This window comes from Polyergus mexicanus, unplaced genomic scaffold, assembly GCF_030449975.1.
Source record: "Polyergus mexicanus isolate NDT 795.1 unplaced genomic scaffold, iyPolMexi1.0 SCAF_4, whole genome shotgun sequence".
Taxonomy (NCBI): domain Eukaryota; kingdom Metazoa; phylum Arthropoda; class Insecta; order Hymenoptera; family Formicidae; genus Polyergus; species Polyergus mexicanus.
This window is the reverse complement of record NW_027223324.1, coordinates 1822967-1844925: the sequence shown is the minus strand read 5'-3', so window position 1 is coordinate 1844925 and position 21959 is coordinate 1822967. Positions and strand designations below refer to the sequence as shown.

At 28.1% G+C, this 21959-nt stretch overlaps 3 protein-coding genes and 1 non-coding gene across 5 annotated transcripts; 3 read left to right on the top strand and 1 right to left on the bottom strand.

Moving 5' to 3' along the window:
* Positions 1–1799: 1799 nt before the first annotated feature.
* Positions 1800–4322, top strand: Dhpr (dihydropteridine reductase). Its single transcript, XM_070293957.1, is given in 6 exon segments — positions 1800–1919; positions 1922–1977; positions 3157–3240; positions 3310–3556; positions 3686–3878; positions 3954–4322. Coding segments are annotated over 6 exon segments (711 nt in total). The 5' UTR covers positions 1800–1888; the 3' UTR covers positions 4054–4322.
* A 664-nt stretch (positions 4323–4986) lies between these two features.
* Trnak-uuu (transfer RNA lysine (anticodon UUU)) lies at positions 4987–5059 on the top strand. The gene has a single exon. It is a non-coding gene; the product is annotated as a tRNA-Lys (tRNA).
* Positions 5060–5215: 156 nt separating this feature from the next.
* Positions 5216–6284, bottom strand: Atpsyne (ATP synthase, subunit E). The gene is made up of 3 exons (XM_070294298.1): positions 6175–6284; positions 5568–5724; positions 5216–5419 (listed from the first exon to the last, which is right to left on the bottom strand). The coding sequence occupies exons 1-3, from the start codon at positions 6226–6228 to the stop codon at positions 5370–5372; spliced, it is 261 nt and encodes an 86-aa protein (XP_070150399.1). The 5' UTR covers positions 6229–6284; the 3' UTR covers positions 5216–5369.
* Positions 6285–6874: 590 nt separating this feature from the next.
* Gpat4 (Glycerol-3-phosphate acyltransferase 4) lies at positions 6875–21149 on the top strand. Of its 2 annotated transcripts, XM_070295087.1 has the most exons (9): positions 6876–7057; positions 14952–15239; positions 15348–15488; positions 15614–15748; positions 16827–17060; positions 17623–17738; positions 17838–17979; positions 18065–18273; positions 18435–21149. In XM_070295087.1, exons 1-9 carry the CDS (start codon positions 6905–6907, stop codon positions 18520–18522), a joined length of 1506 nt encoding a protein of 501 aa, XP_070151188.1. In that variant the 5' UTR covers positions 6876–6904; the 3' UTR covers positions 18523–21149. The 2 variants fall into 2 exon arrangements, with proteins under 2 accessions (XP_070151189.1, XP_070151188.1); XM_070295088.1 differs by lacking the exon at positions 16827–17060 and having other exon boundaries at positions 6875–7057.
* Positions 21150–21959: the final 810 nt, after the last annotated feature.

The window sequence follows — 21959 nt, the reverse complement described above, 5'->3', positions numbered from 1 at the left end:
AAGCAGTGGTATCAACGCAGAGTACTAAAGCGAGTCATAGTCTTACAATAATGGAAAACAAGATTTGAGACATTATATATATGCTACACTTGATTGTAACAAATACACACATGAGAATAACTAATTTGTATTTTATAAAAAGATATAAAATAATTGTCATGTATATCTATTTAAAGTAGCGACTAAAGTCTATGTATATATAATATATATAGCATCTAATTTATAAAAAAAACGCTGTACATAAAACTAACAGTATACGATAAATATTAGAATCCCTAAGTTCCTAGTTCAATTTGATATTTATCATCTTTATATATATCAGACATGATAATTATATAACAAATATAGCGTACATATATTGTATCCTGCAAGATACAAGTTCTTGCATTCTTTATATTTTAGATTATACAGATTCTTTTTTCTCGTATCATATATATATATATATATATATATATATATATAAAACATAATTCCACTTATAATTTCAAAGACCAGAAACTTAAAAGTAATATGACTTGTATAGGAGCATTATTTTTATGACACACATTAATCAGCAATGCTATGATCTCAAGGAAATAGCAAATAAGGAGTCTCCACGAAGACATGATTCACTACGTGAAACTTTTATTAACCACTTGTATAAATAATCTCATGCAAAGAAACTGTGAAAACATTGAAAAAAGCTTGCAATATGTTCTGCAAAGGAAAGACTCATCATCATCATCATCATCATCATCATCAGGATAAGAGGGCTATAAGTGTTCTGAAAGAGGACTCGACTGAGGGAATAGAACGGTCTGACAGCTGATCAGACACGTTGATCAATGATCGGATGGCAAATCAGAGCAGACAGAGATCGAATATTGTCTCAAATTTTGCGAAATCATCCGGGGAAACGTCGCAAATTCGCAGAAATTCGTGTGAATTTTCACCGCGTGCTGCCATCTGGCCTCTGACATTAGGTCCGCTCGGCTATTTGGGAGCTCGCGGGACGTGTCCTATGCGTTAAAAAGACGTCCTAGCGGCTCGACCGAACACCGTCGCGAGTCCGCAAGGACTCCCGGTGAACGTTCTCGTATGCTCGGATACGCCCGTTTCGCCGCAGAAGCAGTGGTATCAACGCAGAGTACTGATCGTCCCGCGGCTGAGTCAGAGCGCAGCGCACGTACGTACGTACCTTCATGTCGACTCATTTCCGTTAAAATCTCATATACGCCAAACTCCGCGAGCCCCTCGCGATCGTTCGCTCTGCGAAACGCGACTGCTCTGACCGTCACTGCGCGTACACTCGCGTCGCTCAACTACGGCAGACACGGAGAAAACATCAATCGTCAAACAAAAAATTTCTCGTTAGAATATCCAGCGTAAAACCTAACCCAACTAGGCTGACGAACGTGACGTCACATTAGACGGATCCTACATTTGCTCCCGACATAGATTGCGTGCCGCCTACTGCGCCGATTGTCGCGACACGCCACCATCTTGGCGGGAAATATAAAATCATCTTAATTTATATTATATTTATTACGTTGAAGTATTTCATTTTAAAAATGTTTTTATTCATAGCTACGGCCTCTGTCAATGATCAAGATCTCTTTCTAATGAGCAATCTTTACTTATTGTGTTATCACGCTTAGCGAAATTATCATTATTCGATTTTTCGATTGCTGTTACTCCGAAAGATTTGCGCGTCGCTTACATAAATAAGATATTAAATATTCGGATGGCAATCTATGAACGCATAGTTTATGGAATGATCTGGCAATCACTCCTTTCTCCTTTCCTGTCCTTTCCTTTCCGACAGCTGCTCCGAGGCATTCGTATCATTCCGTCAACAATCGTAGAATTTCGGTATCGGATCTCGCGAAATCATATCATTTATCGAACAATGACCATGGTACTCGGACGTGTAATCGTATACGGGGAAAGGGTGCACTCGGCTCGGCTTGCGTATCGCAATTTAAAGCGCAAAATTGGGTGAGTAATGAAATTCACGAATTCATTACTCTCGTATTAATCTTGAATTAATCACGTGGTTATTTTATCAGACGTTTTATACTACACATGACATTCGTAAAATTTCATATGTTACACTTTTCAATATTCTATTAAACATATTACAAAAATAAAAATATGTACATGATTAAATATAATCAAGGTCGAATAATGAAATAAAGATACAAAAGTTTAATTTTTATTATCCGTTTTATTGATATAATTTAATTTACTCGGAATAATCGTATAAGTGTGATATGATAAATGCACATTTTTTCACAGCTATTTTAATCTCTTCATAAAATTTGTTGAAATAAAAAAACAATTTTCTTTTATGATATATATGCGATATTTAAAAGCTAATGTTAAACAGTATGATATACACTGTCATATGATTCAATCTAAATGTGAGTTTTTCTTTCAATTTTGCTGGTTTAAGTTGTGACAATACTAGATATCTCGCGTAATAAAATTCAAAATTATATGTAGCTAGCCCTTTGTTAATTTATTACATATGTGTTTATATATTTGAAAAAATATATATTAATTATATATATATGTGACTATTGGAATTGTATTACTATTATAATAATAAAAATTATAATATTTATATTTTTTTTCATTTTATTCATACTTTTTGTGTAATATATTCAAATTTTATATATGTACTTATATTTACTTGTATCCTTCTCTTAGATACGCATGTGTATATATAGAAGATAATATGAAGGATGTAGGATAAAAACTTTATGTATCAAGGTCACTTTATGTAATAACAGTCAAGTAAGACCTTTCACAACTGCTCCTTCCACAGATTGCGTATCTGTAATGGAATATGCATTTAGATAAATCACAGATTTTATGCTAAAGCATAAATATTTATTGCATATCTTATTTTATTTATAAAAATGTTGCTCCTTTAGCTTGTGTATCTGTAATATAAAATATATATTTAGATAAATCACATAAAAATAGATAAAAATCATTTAGATAAATCATGCATATTTAAATAAGTTTTCTATGAATTGGATAATTAATAAAGTTTTTTATACATTATAAATCACATTATTGTAAGAAAAGTATGATATTTTATAACATTCTATGCCATAGTATTTCTTAATATTAGTTTCTAACACAGTGTTTATTGTATTATAATTTTAGTGGGTTGGGTCCATTGATATGAAGCCAAATGAACAAGCTGATGTAAGTGTGATTGTAAATCCTGATCATAATTGGCAGCAGCAGGTAATTTTTTATTATTTACAGTCATATCATTAATATCAAAGCAGTTGACATTAATTTCTTATTGTATAGCAAACAGAAATTCTGGCCCAGATTAATGATACTCTGAAAGATAAAAAAGTCGACGGTATTATTTGCGTAGCAGGAGGATGGGCTGGTGGCAATGCAGCGCATAAAGATTTTATAAAGAATAATGATTTAATGTGGAAACAAAGTGTTTGGAGTTCCATTATAGCTGCTAGCATTGCAACTCAATACTTGAAGGAAGGAGGATTTCTTTCATTAACTGGTGCAAAGGCAGCATTGGGAGAAACACCAGGTCTTTTGTTGAATGATAACAACACACACACACACATATATATATATATATATATATATATATATATATATATATATATATATGTATATATCTTGTTACATTTATTAAAAATCAATTCTATTCCACCAGGTATGATTGGCTATGGTATAGCAAAAGCAGCAGTTCATCAATTGACAAAATCTCTAGCAGCTAAGGATAGTGGTCTTCCTCCCAATAGTTTGGTAGCTTGTATACTACCTGTTACTTTAGATACGCCAATGAATAGAAAATGGATGCCGAAAGCTGATACAAGCACATGGACTCCACTTGATTTTATATCAAAGTAAGATAAAGTTTGTCACATCAAAAATTAATATCTTATGTAATTTGAGGTTTATAAGCTTATCTTTATCTATAGTCTGTTTTGGAAATGGTCTCAAAATCAAGATCGGCCTACTAATGGTTCTCTTCTGCAACTCATTACTAAGGACAATAAAACGGAACTGGTTGCAGCTTAAAGATGTGGAACAAATAAAATTCATGGGAACAAGAATCTCTAAGCATTTATGACAATATCTAGTTTCTGTTGTTGCATATAAAAGGAATCATATATATGTTCAGAGGCCAGTCCTCTAAAACACACACACATTCTTATTTTTATATTAAAAACCAATGTGTGATTTCTTATTTAAGTGTCTATTTCAGCATAATATATTTTTATATAATGGTATATATTAATGTATAAATTGTTTAATTATTTTTTAAATAAGTAAATAATTTTTGTACATTAACATAATATATATATCTCTATTTTATGTTATTGATGTGATATGTATACTATATTGAATATTGCAAAAGAATGGTTAATGCATTATATATATATTGTCTATTTTATATAGATTTACTTTCCTATTTGCATACATGCATAAATGTAAATCGAGTAGAAATAGAAAGATCATACATGATTGATAACTATCTTGATAGCAATACAATTTATGAATAAATTGTAAAATAATATTATTTGTTATATATATGATACTCATATTTATATAGAATATGAAAAACTATATAGTTTCTTAAATTTACTAAATTGTAAATATAAGAGCAAGAAAATAAAAAATAAGAATTATTTCAATATCGAAATATTAGTTATACTATTGCTATTATTATTAAAAATTTCTAATGTATTTTATTTTTTATTTAATTTCTCTTCAAAAATTATATTAATTTTTATAAAATCTAACTATAAATGATTATTTTTTAAAAATCTTGTAAAATTTAATCATTATAAATCATATATTTAAAAAAAAAATGATCTTTCTATACCACTAAAAAAAATTAAAATATATTTGCTATTAGGGGGAAAAAAGCTAGATTAATAGAATATTTTAATATTATAAATTAAGTGTATATCTAATGTAACTAACACATTTAAAAGGAATTAGATATCAGCCTGGATAGCTCAGTCGGTAGAGCATCAGACTTTTAATCTGAGGGTCCAGGGTTCGAGTCCCTGTTCGGGCGACTTTTTTTTTTATAAAAGAGAATATATACAATATTGCCTATTATTATTATAATAATTCAAGCATGTTGTGTAACATATAATGTTTATCATCAAATCTCATTCTACCTGCACAAGTTGTATGTGTGTACAGGCCATTATATATAATACATATATTCTTCACAGATCTTTATTTGATACTTCTGTACAATGTAGAGTTTATCATCTGTGACTATGATAATGATGTTGGAACAGTGTGTCGACTAGTTTAATAGATATATAAATCAATCAACATTTTTATGAACATATATACTAATGCCAAACTAATTAAATTTATGTTGCTTTGGATGGATTTAATAATTCGTCAAACATTTTTTGCTCGGCTGAAAAAAAATAAAAAATTCATGTTTATAACATTTAATGTTACTTTATCAAGTATATATAAGTGTATATCTTACATATATATATATATATATATATATATATATATATATATATATATATATATATATATATAATTGAATATTTTACCTAATAAGGCAAGTCTCTTTTCCTCAGCTAGTTTGGCATCGCGGATTGGTTTAAGCTTTAATTCTTCTTCTCTACGAGCATTTTCTCTTCTACTTAATCTCCGTTGATGATATGCCCCGTAAGCAATTCCAGTGAGAAGCAAACTCCAGCGACAAAACTATATAAAATAAAATATATATTTATTATTATATATATTAATTAGTTATAAATATATAAAGACAGCGAAATTTTATAGAAACTATTAAATGCAATATTAACGAAAGTCTCTTATATGATTTCATGTAAGACATTTCAAGTTTATTTCAGGTTAGAAAATTAAGGAATGACATTGATAATACTTTTCTTCGATAAAAACTTGAAATCACAAGTTGCCATGACAACAGTAAAATTATCACTGTCATTTTTTACACGTATATATCATTCCATATATTTTCATAAAACGACAGAAAAATTATGTAATGAAATCAATTTTTGGTAAAGACGGAAGGTACTGAAATTTTATTAGAAAAACTACAAGTGAAAAATATATTAAAAATATATTGTCGTAAAATAAAATGTATAAAGATACAGAGTAATATATACGATAATAAAAAGTTATTTGTCTTACTTTAATAAAAGGAGAAACCCGCAAAGGTCTCGGATTCAGTTCGGCAGTCGACATTTTGTTCGCGGATAAGGATCACTTGACGTATTTCTGAGTCTGCTCAAATAAAGCACGCGCACATTTCGATTATTCGATTGGGAGAGAGTGCTATTTTATTCAATATTTAATTGTGCGATTGTATATCGATTAAGTTGAATAATTTGGATTGAGTAACAATAATTATTATTATAACAGTGAAAATAATATATTTAAACAAAACGAATGTGCAATCTTCACTAAATTCTCTGGGGAAATCTAAAGACAAAACGAACAAGGTAAAACATCTCTTTTTATTAAAAAGTAATATTAAAAAAAAAAAAAATTTACATATAGAGATATGATTATATTTTGCTCTAACTCCTCTTCCATGCATCTCCTGGTTTGGAGAATAATTTTATAACCTGTGCATTAAAGCGCCGTTAATATCAAACACCAACAATTTCTTTCATTTTTCAAAAATATATTGATATTGAAATGTCGTCACAAAAATTGAAACTGATCAGAGTTTTGTAAAAATATTTTTATTTTCAAAGATGCGTGGTTCGCGATATTACTCATAGATGGCGCATTTCGACAAAAATTTTTGCCGAGTATCTCATCTAGTACATATTGATTTCATGCATTTCTTTCGATGGGGAAGATGGGGAAAGAGCAGGAAAGAGGTATCGCGTCGAAACTCTCGGCAGTAAGCAAAATGGCGTCATTGTGGACGGTAACATCGTTCGCGTTTTCCTTGCTACTGACACCCTTTCTCATGCTATTGCTGGCGATTGTATTCCTCGCTTCCATCGGCAAATCCCTCGGTGTACGTAGGCTGTACATCAAGCTGTTGCTGGCCCTTTTCGAAGTGAGTATGCGAGCATGATATTCTGCTGAAAATTTCGAATTTAACCGGCATTCCCGAATCATTTCGGTTATGTAAAATGCATTTTTTTGCGATATTGAAAACATGTCAGCAACATACATATGTCATCCCGTGAGGTCTCGATTTGTACAACTGTTCCTCTTCTCTCTCGCCGGAAGAGCGTTTCCTGTATTTGTATTTTAGGACACGTATATTGAATGCAAATCTGGTAACCTTCTGCGCACAATGTCAATGCAAAAAATTTTCTTTTTAAGGCATATTCGAATATGCTATATATTAATAATAATCATAGAACACCAGAATTTTGCAACTAATGGGAAAGAATTATATTATAAAAACAAAATTGTTTAATTGAATTATTATTTATCATATCTATAATTCAGCGTTGAATTAAATTTCTGATGCAGTTGAGTCGTACAGACGAATTGACTTCTGTTAGTTTTAATTAACACGCGCGATACACCTTTTATACTTTATATTATTTATTTTATAATTGCAACTTCAAAATATATAATCTATGAAAAAGTAACTATGAGATTTCTCATTCTCGAGAAATATTGTTTAACGTTACGTGTGCTCGATTTATTTTTAGGCGGAATAGATTGGTATGTGTGGGAGAAGTTTCTCCTATCAAATAATTAATTTCTGGTTATACATATATGGATGTTAATAACGATAATAACAATAACTGGGTATTTTAAATCAACAAAGCAATGGCAATATTAGAAAATAAATAAATGTAATAAAAAATGTATTTAAAAAAAACTCAGTTTTAAATGCACAAAAATATTTGTTATCTCATATTATAAAAGACATTTAAGACTGATAACACTTGCAAAAGTTATACATTAAATTTTAATTAACGAGATATAATAAACTTTATTATATAATAATTAATGTATGCGGATAAAGCAGTTATTAAAAATTATGCTATAAGTAATCTTTGTTGTGGAACTATTTTCATTAATATTAACACGTATGAATGGATTGTTACATGATAAAAATGTTGTCTGAAAGCACACTTTCTTCCAACAAAAATTGCCGAATATTGCACACTTTCTCTTAATTACATATATTTGTAGAAGTTAAATTAATAAAAAATTTCTTCCATTGTCAACTTTAATAAAATAATGCAGAAAGCTTAATTTATGTAACACTATTTCTAATTTTTATAAAACTTAGAAATATTTAAAGTTTAATTATATTATTAAAAATATTAAATTAAAAAAATATAAATATAGAAATAAATTAGTAAATGAAATTTGCCAAAATAATTACGAAAATCACAGAAATAACTTGTTGACATTAAGTAAATCGAACGCGGATTGCCAAAGGAGGGGATGGGAAAATCTGCAAACTTTAGTGCTTGCTAACTCCATTGCATATTTTAGATGCTTAAATCTTCTGTTTCTTACAGTCATATTAAATCATGATAGATGATTAGAAGCGAGAAATCATGTGAATTATTTTGTCTTACGAAATATATTCGAATAAATTATTTTTTTCATACATTACAATTCGCGTTTGTGATAGTATGGATTTATAAAATATATCGAAAACTCTTCTTTTAGTATCCTTTATTAGATAAATGCACATATAACTCAATTTATATCTGCCTCACATTTCTAGCGAAACTGGATAAATATGACAATTTATTAAAATTTACAGCTATTTATTCACGAATCGAAAGAAATTTTTATTATCTTTTTTTCAATCTATATGTGTATATTGTCAAATATAATGTGATGATAAGGGAAAAAATTAATTTATTGCGATGAATTTTTGGAGACAAATATTTACATAATTTTTCTTTCCTGGTATCATAATTAAATATAATATTAGTAAAGAATCAACATTTTTTAATTATTGAATTTCTTGGGATTCTTAGGATTTGAAATATTTGTATAAATCTTTACATTCATTTGTACATTGAACAAACGTTTCTAATTTTTAATGTATGTCTAGTATATTGACCATATAAAGTACGTGTCTATGCTAAAGTCTAGTAAAATCGATGTAACTGTCCGCGATAGCTTATAACATAGTGCTTATAACATTAATGACATCAGAAGTGAAAGTAGTATATACTATATATTATTTTATTTTTATAGTTGAGAAATTCACCCCCAAGTCATCGGTTATATTTCGCAAGATCTAACATAAATGAAATGCTTCGAATGCTATGGCACATGCATTCGAGAATTATACATGTATATTCAACAAATATAATTCTGTCCCGATTTGCTAATTCAGCACATAATTCGGTGTAATTTGATTATTCTTTTACATTTATTTTGTACTAAATATTAGCATAATTCGTTCAATTCAATTAAAATTATACAGTTGGAAGAAATTCTACGGATTCTTGTGAATCAAACATAATGTTTGATAAGAACGAAGAAAACTTCACTTAACATAATTTTTTGATGCGAAATCGTTCTAAGAATCCACCAGTACTTTGAACCTTAGTTCGATCTTTTGCACCGTGATGCCAAGTTATATACGTAAATAACTTTTCCCTGTTGATATTATCCTACTTTCGATGAAAGGTCGATTTATAAAATATGCGTGGTTAACTTGATGTCTAGACACGTATAATGAATACAATGAATATGACATCTTAAGAAAATCTAGTCGAACACATCAAAACCAGTCAAAAATTACGAAATAGTGTATACACAATATGCAGAATAAAAATTTGCGTTTTTATATAATATATTTATGTATTGATATGAAAACTAATTCTAATGATGAAAAATCGCGCGCGATTTATGTAAAATGTAAACTTATATGTAAACAAAATATTCGTTTGTATAATCTCATGTTTTTTTCGCGTCTTCATTTCGATTTAACAATAAAATCTGTTTAAGATATTAACAAAGGAATTTGAGGGGAGGAGGAATCTTTTCTTTAATATATCATTATTCAACAAAAAGATATAAAATTATTTATCCCATTCTTAATCTTTTATTACTATATAATATTTTAAAGTATATTTGCGTAAATCGCATTTTTATATTATAATTGAACTGCTACTTTTGGGCATCTTATCTGTTTCCACTTTTTATTATCTTCACTATCAAGCTTTTTCCAATTTTTTAAACACTAGGGAAAGAAAACAAAAAATTGGTATTATACTAAATAAAAAATAAAATTTCTAGTATATTTATTTATAATTATGATGAAATTATTCACGCAAAGAAGAATGTAGAAAAATAGAATATAAAAATTTTATTATTAGTGCCTGTCTCGAAAAGAGCACTTGTCAAAAATTTCGCCAACACTTGGACATGTGAGCAACACTCGATGTATTTTATTTACAATCTTATTCTGCAAACTTTTTGTTATTAGACTAGATATTCTTGCCTTCGAAGAAAATAGCGATAACAATCTTCATCTCAAATCGGTCATGTGTAGACTTCATTCTCGGAATTAATTATTTATTTAAATTATAAATATTTAATTATAAATAATATAAATTATTAATTATAAATAAAATAGATTAGAAATTTAATATAGGATCATCTTTTTACTATTTTGTTAATCTAATAGAGATCGATACATTTCTATAATGATTAAGAATCAATGTTAAAAAAGAATCGATATTAATATAACATTTTTATTTGGAATTATTTAAAGTACCAGATATTGTTAACTCTTATATCTTACAATTAATATATATAAATAATAAAGATATATTCTTTTATTGCAATGCAAATCTTACGCTAAATCAAAATTTAAATGCGTTTTCTCTTATGAATAATATATGAAGCGTGATTATATTTCGGGTTATGAACCTCAACTGACACATATCCACCAGTGTTAACGAAGATAGGGAAATTATTTTTGTCTATAGAATCGTGTACACGCACGGATCTACATGAATGCCCTATTTTGATCTATAGACTGTAAGATGTAACCTAGATTCGCCTAAACTCCTATGTCTTCTATTATTGATATTATTTATTTTGTCTGCTATATAAAGTATTTTGAGATATACGAATACATTAAATGACTTGTTGTCTAGATCTCTCATCAAATTTATCGCAAAAGGGAATTGCGAAAATATGCAAATTGTGTTGCGTAAGAAACACAATATCACAAAATAATTTTATTTGCATGCGTTGCGAACAATTGCACAGTTATGTATTTTTCTTTTTTTTTTTTTTTTTTTAGATTGAAGATATAATATTGCGACTGAGGAAACATTATTGAACATTATTGCATTACGGCATAATCGATTCGACTTAAAAATCCATTGAATAAAAGAAATATGTCTATCAAAATCTACAATATATTATTTACTGGAAGATCTTTGACCCTTTTGTGATTGACTTTTTATAGAGTTATTAAAAGCAGATAAGAGAGATATCTAATACGTACTTATCAAATGATAATGATCAGTTCAAAGTTCGTTCAACGAAACGATGGTATTATTAATTATATTTACAATCGATTGATTGTTCGAGCAATTAATCGTTAAAGCATTTGCATTTATTAAGTGAACTGATATTAAATAGTCAATACAATTTATACTGTAAACAATTAATTATTCTATAATTTCAATTTGTCGTTTTACTATTTATATACAAAATGATGTTAGTTGTTATTATTTCAATGTATTGATATATTTGCATAAATATTATCTGCGATAATATTTTCAATGTCATATGTCATTATGGAAATAATATTCTAGAATTTACGTACTTATTATTTGCAATCAATTACCTTGAGACACATGTTTGAATGATATTATAAGTATTTATATCTGTATTTATTGAACGAATCATTATTTTTTTTTAAATCAAAAATTGCATAACGATGGATTAATAAGAATTATTTTAAAATTTGAAATCTTTGGAGTCCATTTTCTTTGGAATAGTAAAAAATTACATTCTAAAACTTATATTATTTCATTTATATAACTTAGAAATTATGCACTTGGAAATTTATCTTATTGCAAAATTAAGTGAAATATTTTCTAATTTTTACTGGTATCTTGTATGGATTCATAAGACAAAAATTCTTAGAAAGAAATATATAAATAAAATAAAAATAAAGTCTGTGTGCGTTTGCAGCATTGACGATTACGAATTATCTGAATTTCCGTTTTCGATTGCTAGTGAGAGGCTTCGTCTATTTCTCTCGAGAGAAAGCCCATGAACATATTGCCGCGTGATCCCCGGATGCTTTCTCATACGTTGACATCACGTGTCGTCAGTCATCAGATATATTGAAGCTGCGATTCATGCACTGAAACATGTGAAGTATCGATTAAATGGCGATTAAGTAACTCACGTTATTTCTTTTACAAATTGTTTGCATCCGATAGCTATAAGTTATAAAATATACGTTATTATTATTAATAAAAATCGTGAAGAAATGCCTGATGCAAATAATTCTCTTGCAATATATTTTTTAAAACGATATATGAAGTTTTTTTCTGACTATGCCGTTTATCTCTAAACTAATACGCGATATATATCTTAATGTTTATTATTGTATTTGTACATGTGTGTATATGGCATTGATCTGTTATGTAAATCGAGATATCACGTGTACACGAAACGTATTAACAGAAACGTTAACATGAGAAGCGAATGATCAACATACGATTATTAATGTCAACTAAAGTAAGAGACTCTTGTTCATATTAAAAGACCTATATTAACAATAAAATTGCATTACGAAAAAAACATATACGGAAATTTTTCATGATAAGTACAAGCATATATGTCTCGCATCTCACGCTACTGCAATTGTAATGACAGATTTTCTGAGGAATTTGAAGTAAATTTTTTCTCATAAAATATATTGATGTAAAAATGATTCATGTAATTAGCATCGAGCCTAAATGTGCCTTGTTATTTGTAATTAGGTGCACCCTGATATTTTAAATGTACTTCAATTCCGATATCAAGTTTCTTGGTAACAAAAGTAAAACATCACACCATTTCAAAGATATCTTATTATGTAATATTGATAGGATAATCTAGAATCTGAACACAATCATTGGATACAAATATTGAGACATTTATGTTAAACAGCATTCCTCATCTTATCTTTTTTCTTTACTTTCTTTTGCAATTTTTATTCTTTAAAATTTTTTATTTTGCGCAAAATATGAAAAAAAGATTGATTTAAAAAAATTATTACTAACATAAAAGCTCGAGATTTACTTTATTCTTCAGATCTTTTTTTTAAGCCGACTCGAACCAAACGAAACATTAATCATAGTTTAAATAATCATAGCTTAAAGCTTAAAGTAATAAAATAAATTGAATTATTTAATAGCTTTATTACTTACCATTATTGAAATGATTATTGTTGCATCACAGCTCTTGTAGAAATATATTACATTTATGCATGACTGTCAAATCTGCTGTCACATCAATAAATTTAATGTGTTAGCAATTTATACGGAAAAATAGTAAACATTACTTTGACACATTATCTCTTTAATTTTCATATGCAAAACCATACTTTCCAATCAAATGCTAAAAATACAGTTAAAATCGGTTAGTCATGTTTTAATTTAAAAGTCATTTCATTAATATAATAATTTGGATTGAAATGATATGATGGTGATGGAATTATGATTGTATCATTATTACATATATAATTATTTCTGGTACAAATGCACTGAATAAATGCCAGTTCAATGAACACGGGCAAGTAAAAGTGACTCAGTGCATTTGTGCCAGAAGTTAATACTCATCATGGTGCCCTCGTGCTGAATAATTGCTTGCATCATTTGTATCACTGCTTTTTAAGCTTTAAACCTGCAATTTAAAATCAAAATTTAATCATAAATTTTAAAAATTTATAACGTAAGATAAATTTGTTGTCATGTACAACAAATTAATTTTTGTATTAATAAATTAATTTTATAAAGAACTTTATAAATAATTGTAAATGTTGTTTATAAATAAACTTATTCTTTGTGTAGATGTAGATAATAGTCTAAGTCTAAAATATCATTTTTGATTTCTCTATATTTATATATGAGCAAGCGTTATATTTTTCTAATGAAATATATAATATATCTAATTATCGAATATTAAATAAATTATAATACAGTCTCAAAGTAAATGATTGTTAATTAGTCAAATTCTTATTTTATTAAAGTATCAAAATATTCTTCACATTAAAGATAGCACTATAATCGATCATGGCAATTTGCAAAATATTATTGATCAAAGTGATCATTTGGCACGCGATCTTCACGTATTGGATTTCTTTTTGAAGTTCCCCTTTATAACGCATCATGCTTCATTGCGAAGTTGACTTGTCATTATGATGGCTGAACAAAGATTAAAGTCTCGATAGCTATATGATATGATTATTAAGTATGGCAATCTTCAATATGCTATTATTGAATGCATAGCGTCGCGTGCATCTATTTTTCCTTACCTCTTGCAATAACGAAGTATTTGTTATTTTTTTATTACGTAATGTTCCATAGAGTGGCTTCTTCTTGGTTTATTCCTACTTAAATTACAATCGGATATTCACGATAATGGAATTAGATATCGTTACGAATACCATATTTTTAAAGACATAAATTCAGAGAGATTTTGATTTTTAGTTTTTTCCAATCTATTTTTGAATTGTGGTAGTTTAATCCAGTCAATCTTAACTAATCAAATCAATCTTAGTTTCTTGAATAATACTAACGATACATGTCTTCCATTATATCACGCGTAGAACAAAAAGTCCGTAAAAAGAAAGAAAAATTATTAGTACTAGCGATGATGTAAATGTCTTGCGACTTTTAAACTATAATTGTCCGTTAAAAAAACTTTAATGATGCAAGAAATAATCGACATAATAAATTCATGCATATTTTACGAATGGCTACTTTACTATGTTACAGTACGGCAGACAAAACATAGAAAATGTAAAGAAGAGAAATGGTAATCGGGATGCAGATGAAAATCTTAGTACAGAAGAGGGATTCGAGTCACCGACGATCATGGAAAAAAATTCAACAATAACATCGACAAAAGCAGAAAATGGGTGTGCGGGCAACTCGGTAATAGCCAGATCGAAGGACTTCATCTTAGTCCCAGAACCAGAAATGCACAATCACAAAAATCACGTTCAAGAATCGAATCTAAAAAACGATCAACAAGAAACATCAACGATCGATGAAGTCAAAGAGGTAAATTTATAGAGTGAAAAAAATATATAAGATTATGCTTTCGTACATATTTTTGTCAAATTTTACGCAAATTGGAAATAATTTTGCAATTATTTTTAAATGTTTTAGGACAGCCTTGATCACAAAAATTCTTTTGAAACACTAAAAGCCGGATTTGCGCCAACAAGCTGCCTGGACTACATCAGAGCGGGCGTTGAAGCTATCATAGAGGATGAAGTGACATCGCGATTTGAAGCAGAAGAACTTAAGGTAATGTTTTCTCGATTGTGCCTAAAAGCATAAATTGATGTTTACATAATAGTTATTGATTAATGTACATTGAATAAATTTACGTACGTTTTTGAATAATTTGTTATTGCATTTTTATTATGTAGAACTGGAATCTATTAACACGAACGAATAGATATTATGAATTTATTTCCTGGAAGTTAACTTTCATATGGATGTTCGGATTCGTCATGCGTTATTGCTTCCTTCTGCCCTTAAGGATATTTATTTGCTTTGTAGGGGTAAGTGCAATACTATTTCATATGTTATATGCGCACTATAATTAACATATATAATAACGATAATAATAATAATAATAATAATAATAGTAAATATATAGTAAGCTCGGTTTTAAAAAATAAGAATTCTGTTTCGTATTTATCTGGTAGTATAAATTTTCTTTAGTTAACAAAAAAATATTTAGATTATGAGTAATATCTTCAAAAAAACATGCACAATAGTTAATGTTTTTGCACTTTTAGATGTTTTAAATTTGCAGCATTGTACAGTTTATTAAGACATGTATGTCAAACGTAAATTCAGATACTAATATCAAAGCTTCTTAGGTATTGTATCTCGTTATCGTAACATGTTTAATCGGCTTTCTACCGAACGGCCGCGTAAAACATTGGGCGAACAACCAGGCCTCCCTTATTGCGTTCAGAATAATGTCACGTTCTATTTTGGGTATGATCACAATTCACAACCCAGAATACAAACCAAAAAACGGAGGAGTGTGCGTGGCGAATCATACGTCCACCCTCGATATCTGCATCTTATCCACGCTAACGACATTCTCTTTGGTAATATGTTGTGGATGAGACAATATTTATACATAAGCTTTACAGCTTTAAGCCATTATATTATCATTATGTCATATTTTTGTCGTCACGAATATGATTCTCATCTGTCAATGTTTATAGCATGGTTTGTTTCAATTTTACTATTTTATCGTATTTGGGAATGTCGTATAGAGATAAAGTTCTGATATTCTATAATATTTATTAACTGTAATATTTATAATTCCTATCATTCAAATACGCTATATATATATAGCGTATTTTTTAAACAATAGGTATAAAAGTATCTCATAATCCTTTATATATCTATACCATGTAATAAAAACAAATCTAATCAATTTACTTTCGTATACAACTGAAGATCGGATATTTGTTACTACCATTACCGAAGTTATTGTGCATTACTGGTAAATGTTACAGGTAACGTATCCTGTAACTTTGGTTTACAGGTAGTACCTACTCAGCAACGATAGAGAGAGGGAATCCCACGTTTCTCAGGTGCAAAGCTTGTGGTTTACAGGTGATGTGGCTGACAGTGTGCACTGCAGTAGTGGGTTACGTCCCCGAGGGTAGCTTCAAGCGATGGCTGAACTACAAAGTCTCCCTAATGTGCTTTGCTGTCTTATCCAGTGCTCTATCTTCAGTCATCACATACAACAATCCAGAGAATCGACCTGTCAGAGGCATATGTGTTGCTAATCACACGTCTCCCATTGATGTACTCGTACTCATGTGTGATAATTGTTATTCCTTGGTATGTTATTGTTCGATTATGAATATCACACCATTTAAAATTGCTTTTTGGCGCATATACAATGTCCTTTTTTGCTTTGCTTGCTGTGATACAATTTTTACAAACATCCTTAGAAGGATGTTATTTCGTAATTGCGAAAGCATGCTCGCGTATCTCGTTATTTTATAATTCCATTGCCTTGTTATTTAGTGTTGTATAGTGTTAAAATGTTTCAGAAATTGTATATTCCTTGATGACTATAAATTCGTTGGGACGTTTGATTTCCTTAGTGAAAATTTAATGAAAAGTCAACATTTATTATAATGTATGATGTACAATATTAGACATACAAAAACTAAATTTTAAATGAAATTAGATATTAAGTTCCGTTTTTGAATTGTTAAAAAGATGTTTTATTTTTCTATATTTTTACAGTAATTATAATTAATTAAATTATTGATATAATTCTCATTATTAATGCAGACTTCAATATCTGTAATTCAAAGGCAGTGTACAGTTTCTGAAAAGTAGTGTTGAATTTTAAATATAGATCAACTCACCTTATTTACATTTCTTATTACAGATAGGTCAGAGACACGGTGGTTTCTTAGGAATATTACAAAGAGCTCTCGCTCGTGCCTCTCCACATATATGGTTCGAACGCTCTGAAATCAAAGACAGAGAAGCAGTTACAAAGAGGTGCAATCATTTAAGCACTATTATACATTTTCTTGTCATGTCTTATATCACAATATGCATAATATAATTGTTAATATGTTATAATTATGTTTTGCGCAGATTAAAGAAGCATGTATCAGATCCCACAAATCCACCAATACTCATCTTTCCAGAGGGTACATGTATCAACAATACGTCAGTTATGCAATTTAAAAAGGGCAGTTTTGAAGTGGACAGTGTTATTTATCCTGTAGCCATAAAAGTAATTTCTTTTTTTAAATGATGTTTCAAATATGTATCCATGATGTTTTTTCAAAATTTTCACTTTCTATTTTTTAAATATATAGTACGATCCAAGATTTGGCGATGCATTTTGGAATAGCAGTCGATATTCGATGATACAATATTTGTATATGATGATGTCGAGCTGGGCGATAGTTTGCGATGTTTGGTATCTCCCTCCTATGTATAGAAAGGAAGGGGAGAGTGCTATTGATTTTGCGAATCGGGTAAAATCTGTGATAGCGCGGCAAGGTGGTCTCGTCGATCTGCAATGGTAATATTCGATATTAGTTTAAAAATACTTTACAAGAAATGGAAAATATATATATATATATATATATATATATATATATATATATGTATGTATATAATTATAATGTATGTAATGTATAATGTATGTAATAATTATATGCAAATTTTTTTCATTAATGGCAGGGATGGTCAATTGAAGAGGATGAAGCCAAAGAAGGAATGGAGGGAAAAGCAGCAAGAGGAATTCAGTAAACGATTTAAAATTGAATAAACTCATTGTTTCTAGTCATTTCTAACACTTCATAATGCACATATTACATGATATTTGTTTGTTTAAACAAAATCATTTCATTTAATTGGCTTGGTAATCACATATTGTTTTTCTGCATCCATCATCATCACCAAGGAAATCTATGTTTCATTAGTTTGCATTAAGTTTTAGATGTAGATCTTCGCAGATATGATAGTTTGTACTTTCTTGGCAAATTTCTAAATGCGAATAGATTGACAGCTGCAATTTTGACGCGCGCAAAGTAACGTTATATTGTGTACATTTATAATTATGTGAATGTAACTTTTTAATTTAATTTTTAGACAGTTATGTGATATGGCTTAGATGCGTTGACAGATTCAAATTCAGTTAAGTTCTTAAGAAGTGCAAACGTGATATTTGTTAATTTTAAATGCTAATAAGGTTCAATGATTGCAAAAAGGCATTACGAATTATTTATATATATGAAATGTGTATTATGTTGAAGTTGAGTGATACTTTCCTGCATGTATGAATGTATGTACAGCATCAAAAACGTTTTCGATAATTCATACATACCTCGAAATTATTAGACAATTGAATTGCATAGTTATATATTAATGCATTTTTTCTTATTTACAAAAATAGTAGGGGAAAATATTAAAATATTTTCGGCTATAAAATATTTTTAACACAAAAAATAATTTTTTTCTGAAAGAGAATAGCAATTACAATACTTCAGATATTAATTATTTTTCAGAAACGCTATGCTTATGTTATTTTTCTATTAAAACTCCGAATAGCATTTCGATATATATATATATTTTCTACTTTTATATTTTGAACACGTATGTGTGTGTGTGTGTCTCCGCGCGCGCGCGCGCGTGTGTGCGCATATACACACATACATTACATACATACATATAGAATGTCAACATTAGTGCTCTATATTGCAATGCATGTCAATATAACAATATAATATATAGTTATAAATTTTAATATAAATAAATAATATATCACAATTGTATCTGTAAATTTCCGATTCACAAGAACATCTTAAGATCAAGGAAAAGAAAAACATAGATATATATATGTAAGTATCAAGAAATGTATATTTTCTCACATTTTCAACCAAAGTTAAATAGCAGATTTACAATAAGTGCTATTTTACTATCGATGGTATTACTATAATTATTAACTTCTTAGAATCTTATTAAAATAATGAAGATGACACTTATAATCTTCATATTGTTTGTTGTGTATTTCATCAATTTGGCCTAATTCCTATTCATTGGAAAAATGAATACATTTATAATCGACAAGTTTTATATGATTTTAATGATTTTCTGCTCTGTTATAAATCTGTATTGGTTCAGAGGAGATTTAATTGTAAAAATAAGCAAATTAATAAGCTTATTTTAAAGTTTTTTAAAAATTTTCTCCAAGAAAACTAAAATAAGTTAAAAGGATTATTGTTGCAATTAACTGTAATAAATAGAGCGAAATAATTATTACATAAAAAGAAAGAGTAAATTGCAGAAAATTGAATTACTTTTTGAATTTATTTTTATCATAATACACATATATTTTGATTATAAAACATGTATAAATCCATTGTTTTGTAAAGTTAAATTTATATATTCATCTCTCACTTCCTTCTCTCTTGTGCTATTTGTAATATCATTGTAATTTTTTTATAAGAAACGGTCTATATAAAATATATTTTTATAAGTAAATTATAATATATAACAAATGTAATTATATTGCTTATATTATAAAATAAGGATTAATGAAATTATATAAAATTATTTCATTTTTTATAAATAAAATTGATTTGTTATATAGTATGTATATCTATATATTTCTTATTGCTTAGAGTTTTTCTTACATGAGAGAAATGTATCATATAGTATATAGTGCGGTTTGATAATGCGAATGGCACTCATTTATAATTAAAGTTTTGTTGATATGTGTGTGTGTGTGTGAACATAGTTATATATTAAATAAATATTATTTTGTGTGTGAAAATGTTGCAATATTATGTGCAAAAGTAAAAAACAGAAAAATCATTTTAGTTAAATAATAAGATTACATTGGTCCCTGAAAGAAAAAAGTAATCAAACATATATATATCGAAAAACAAATGGCACTATATTAAATTTCTTAGGCTCAATATATTGTAAATTTTTTTCTGTTACATAACAAAATTATCATCAAAGCTAAGAACTGTATTCATAAATGCTCTGCTCAAATATATGTATGTATTTTTCGGAATTTACTTTATGAATAAATAAACAACAATGCAAAAACAAATAACTTTGAATACAGATCTTTGCTACATTAATTATCATAAGTAATGAATAATCTATCAAGTCCACTTGTGTTTTTTAACTTATTTTCTTTATCATCCACTAGATGCACAAATATCAATATATATATACATATACAGGATATCATATTTTTTCTTCAGCATCACATATAATTTTCTAAAGCTCTTAATAAATAAAGCACTAATCTCTCTCTTTGGTATGAGACTCAAGTGATGATGTGAAAAACGTAATAAATAGCTTATATTAACGTTATAAATAGCTTCTTCTAATGTTGTAAGTTTGTAGAATTTGCTATAATTAAAAAGCAATGCTAATCGATACCCTGATTAATTATAAAGTCTCTTTATATAAGATTATAGATTATAATCTTCATAATCCATTTAAATTTTTATTCTGATTTTGTGCTCAATTAGGAAGCAGTTTGTAAACGGTATAGCGTTAATTACACTCTATGATCATAATCAATATTACAAGTAAATAATTTATTTGGATTATGAAACGAACATGCCATATACAGTTTCACTTGCTGCATATTTACTTCTTATTGAATATATTTGTATAAACGAGCATGTTTTCTTGTATATATTAAAAATAAGTTAACACATAAGATTGTATTTTGTAGTCTCATTGTTAACAAGTATGAATGACTTATATAAATACAGTAACTCACATAAATTTTTTTTACCACTAGATCACAATGGCTTGGTAATATTTAAATAATATAACTATATTGTGGTTATATAAACTATATAACTACTCATAATTATTTCATAAAAATCTCGGATTTCTGAAGTAAATTAGAATATTGTATCAGAGATGTGCAAAAAGTTAACTGCTTTTGTTATATTTAATGCAATAATCTTTCATATTATATTATTAGCAAAAATTCATTCAAAAATTGCCAGTATAAAATGTAAAAAGTTTCCAAAGTTTTCATTACAATTAAAACTATATGTGTGTATATGTTTCATATCAAAATCTATAAAAATATGTATTTATTACAAATATATATGTCCAAAGTCATATGATAATAAAGTTTTAGATCGAAAACATGGACATTATTCTAGCATATTATGCCTTATGTAATGGATGTTATAGCAAGCATGTAAAATCAAATAATATTTAAAT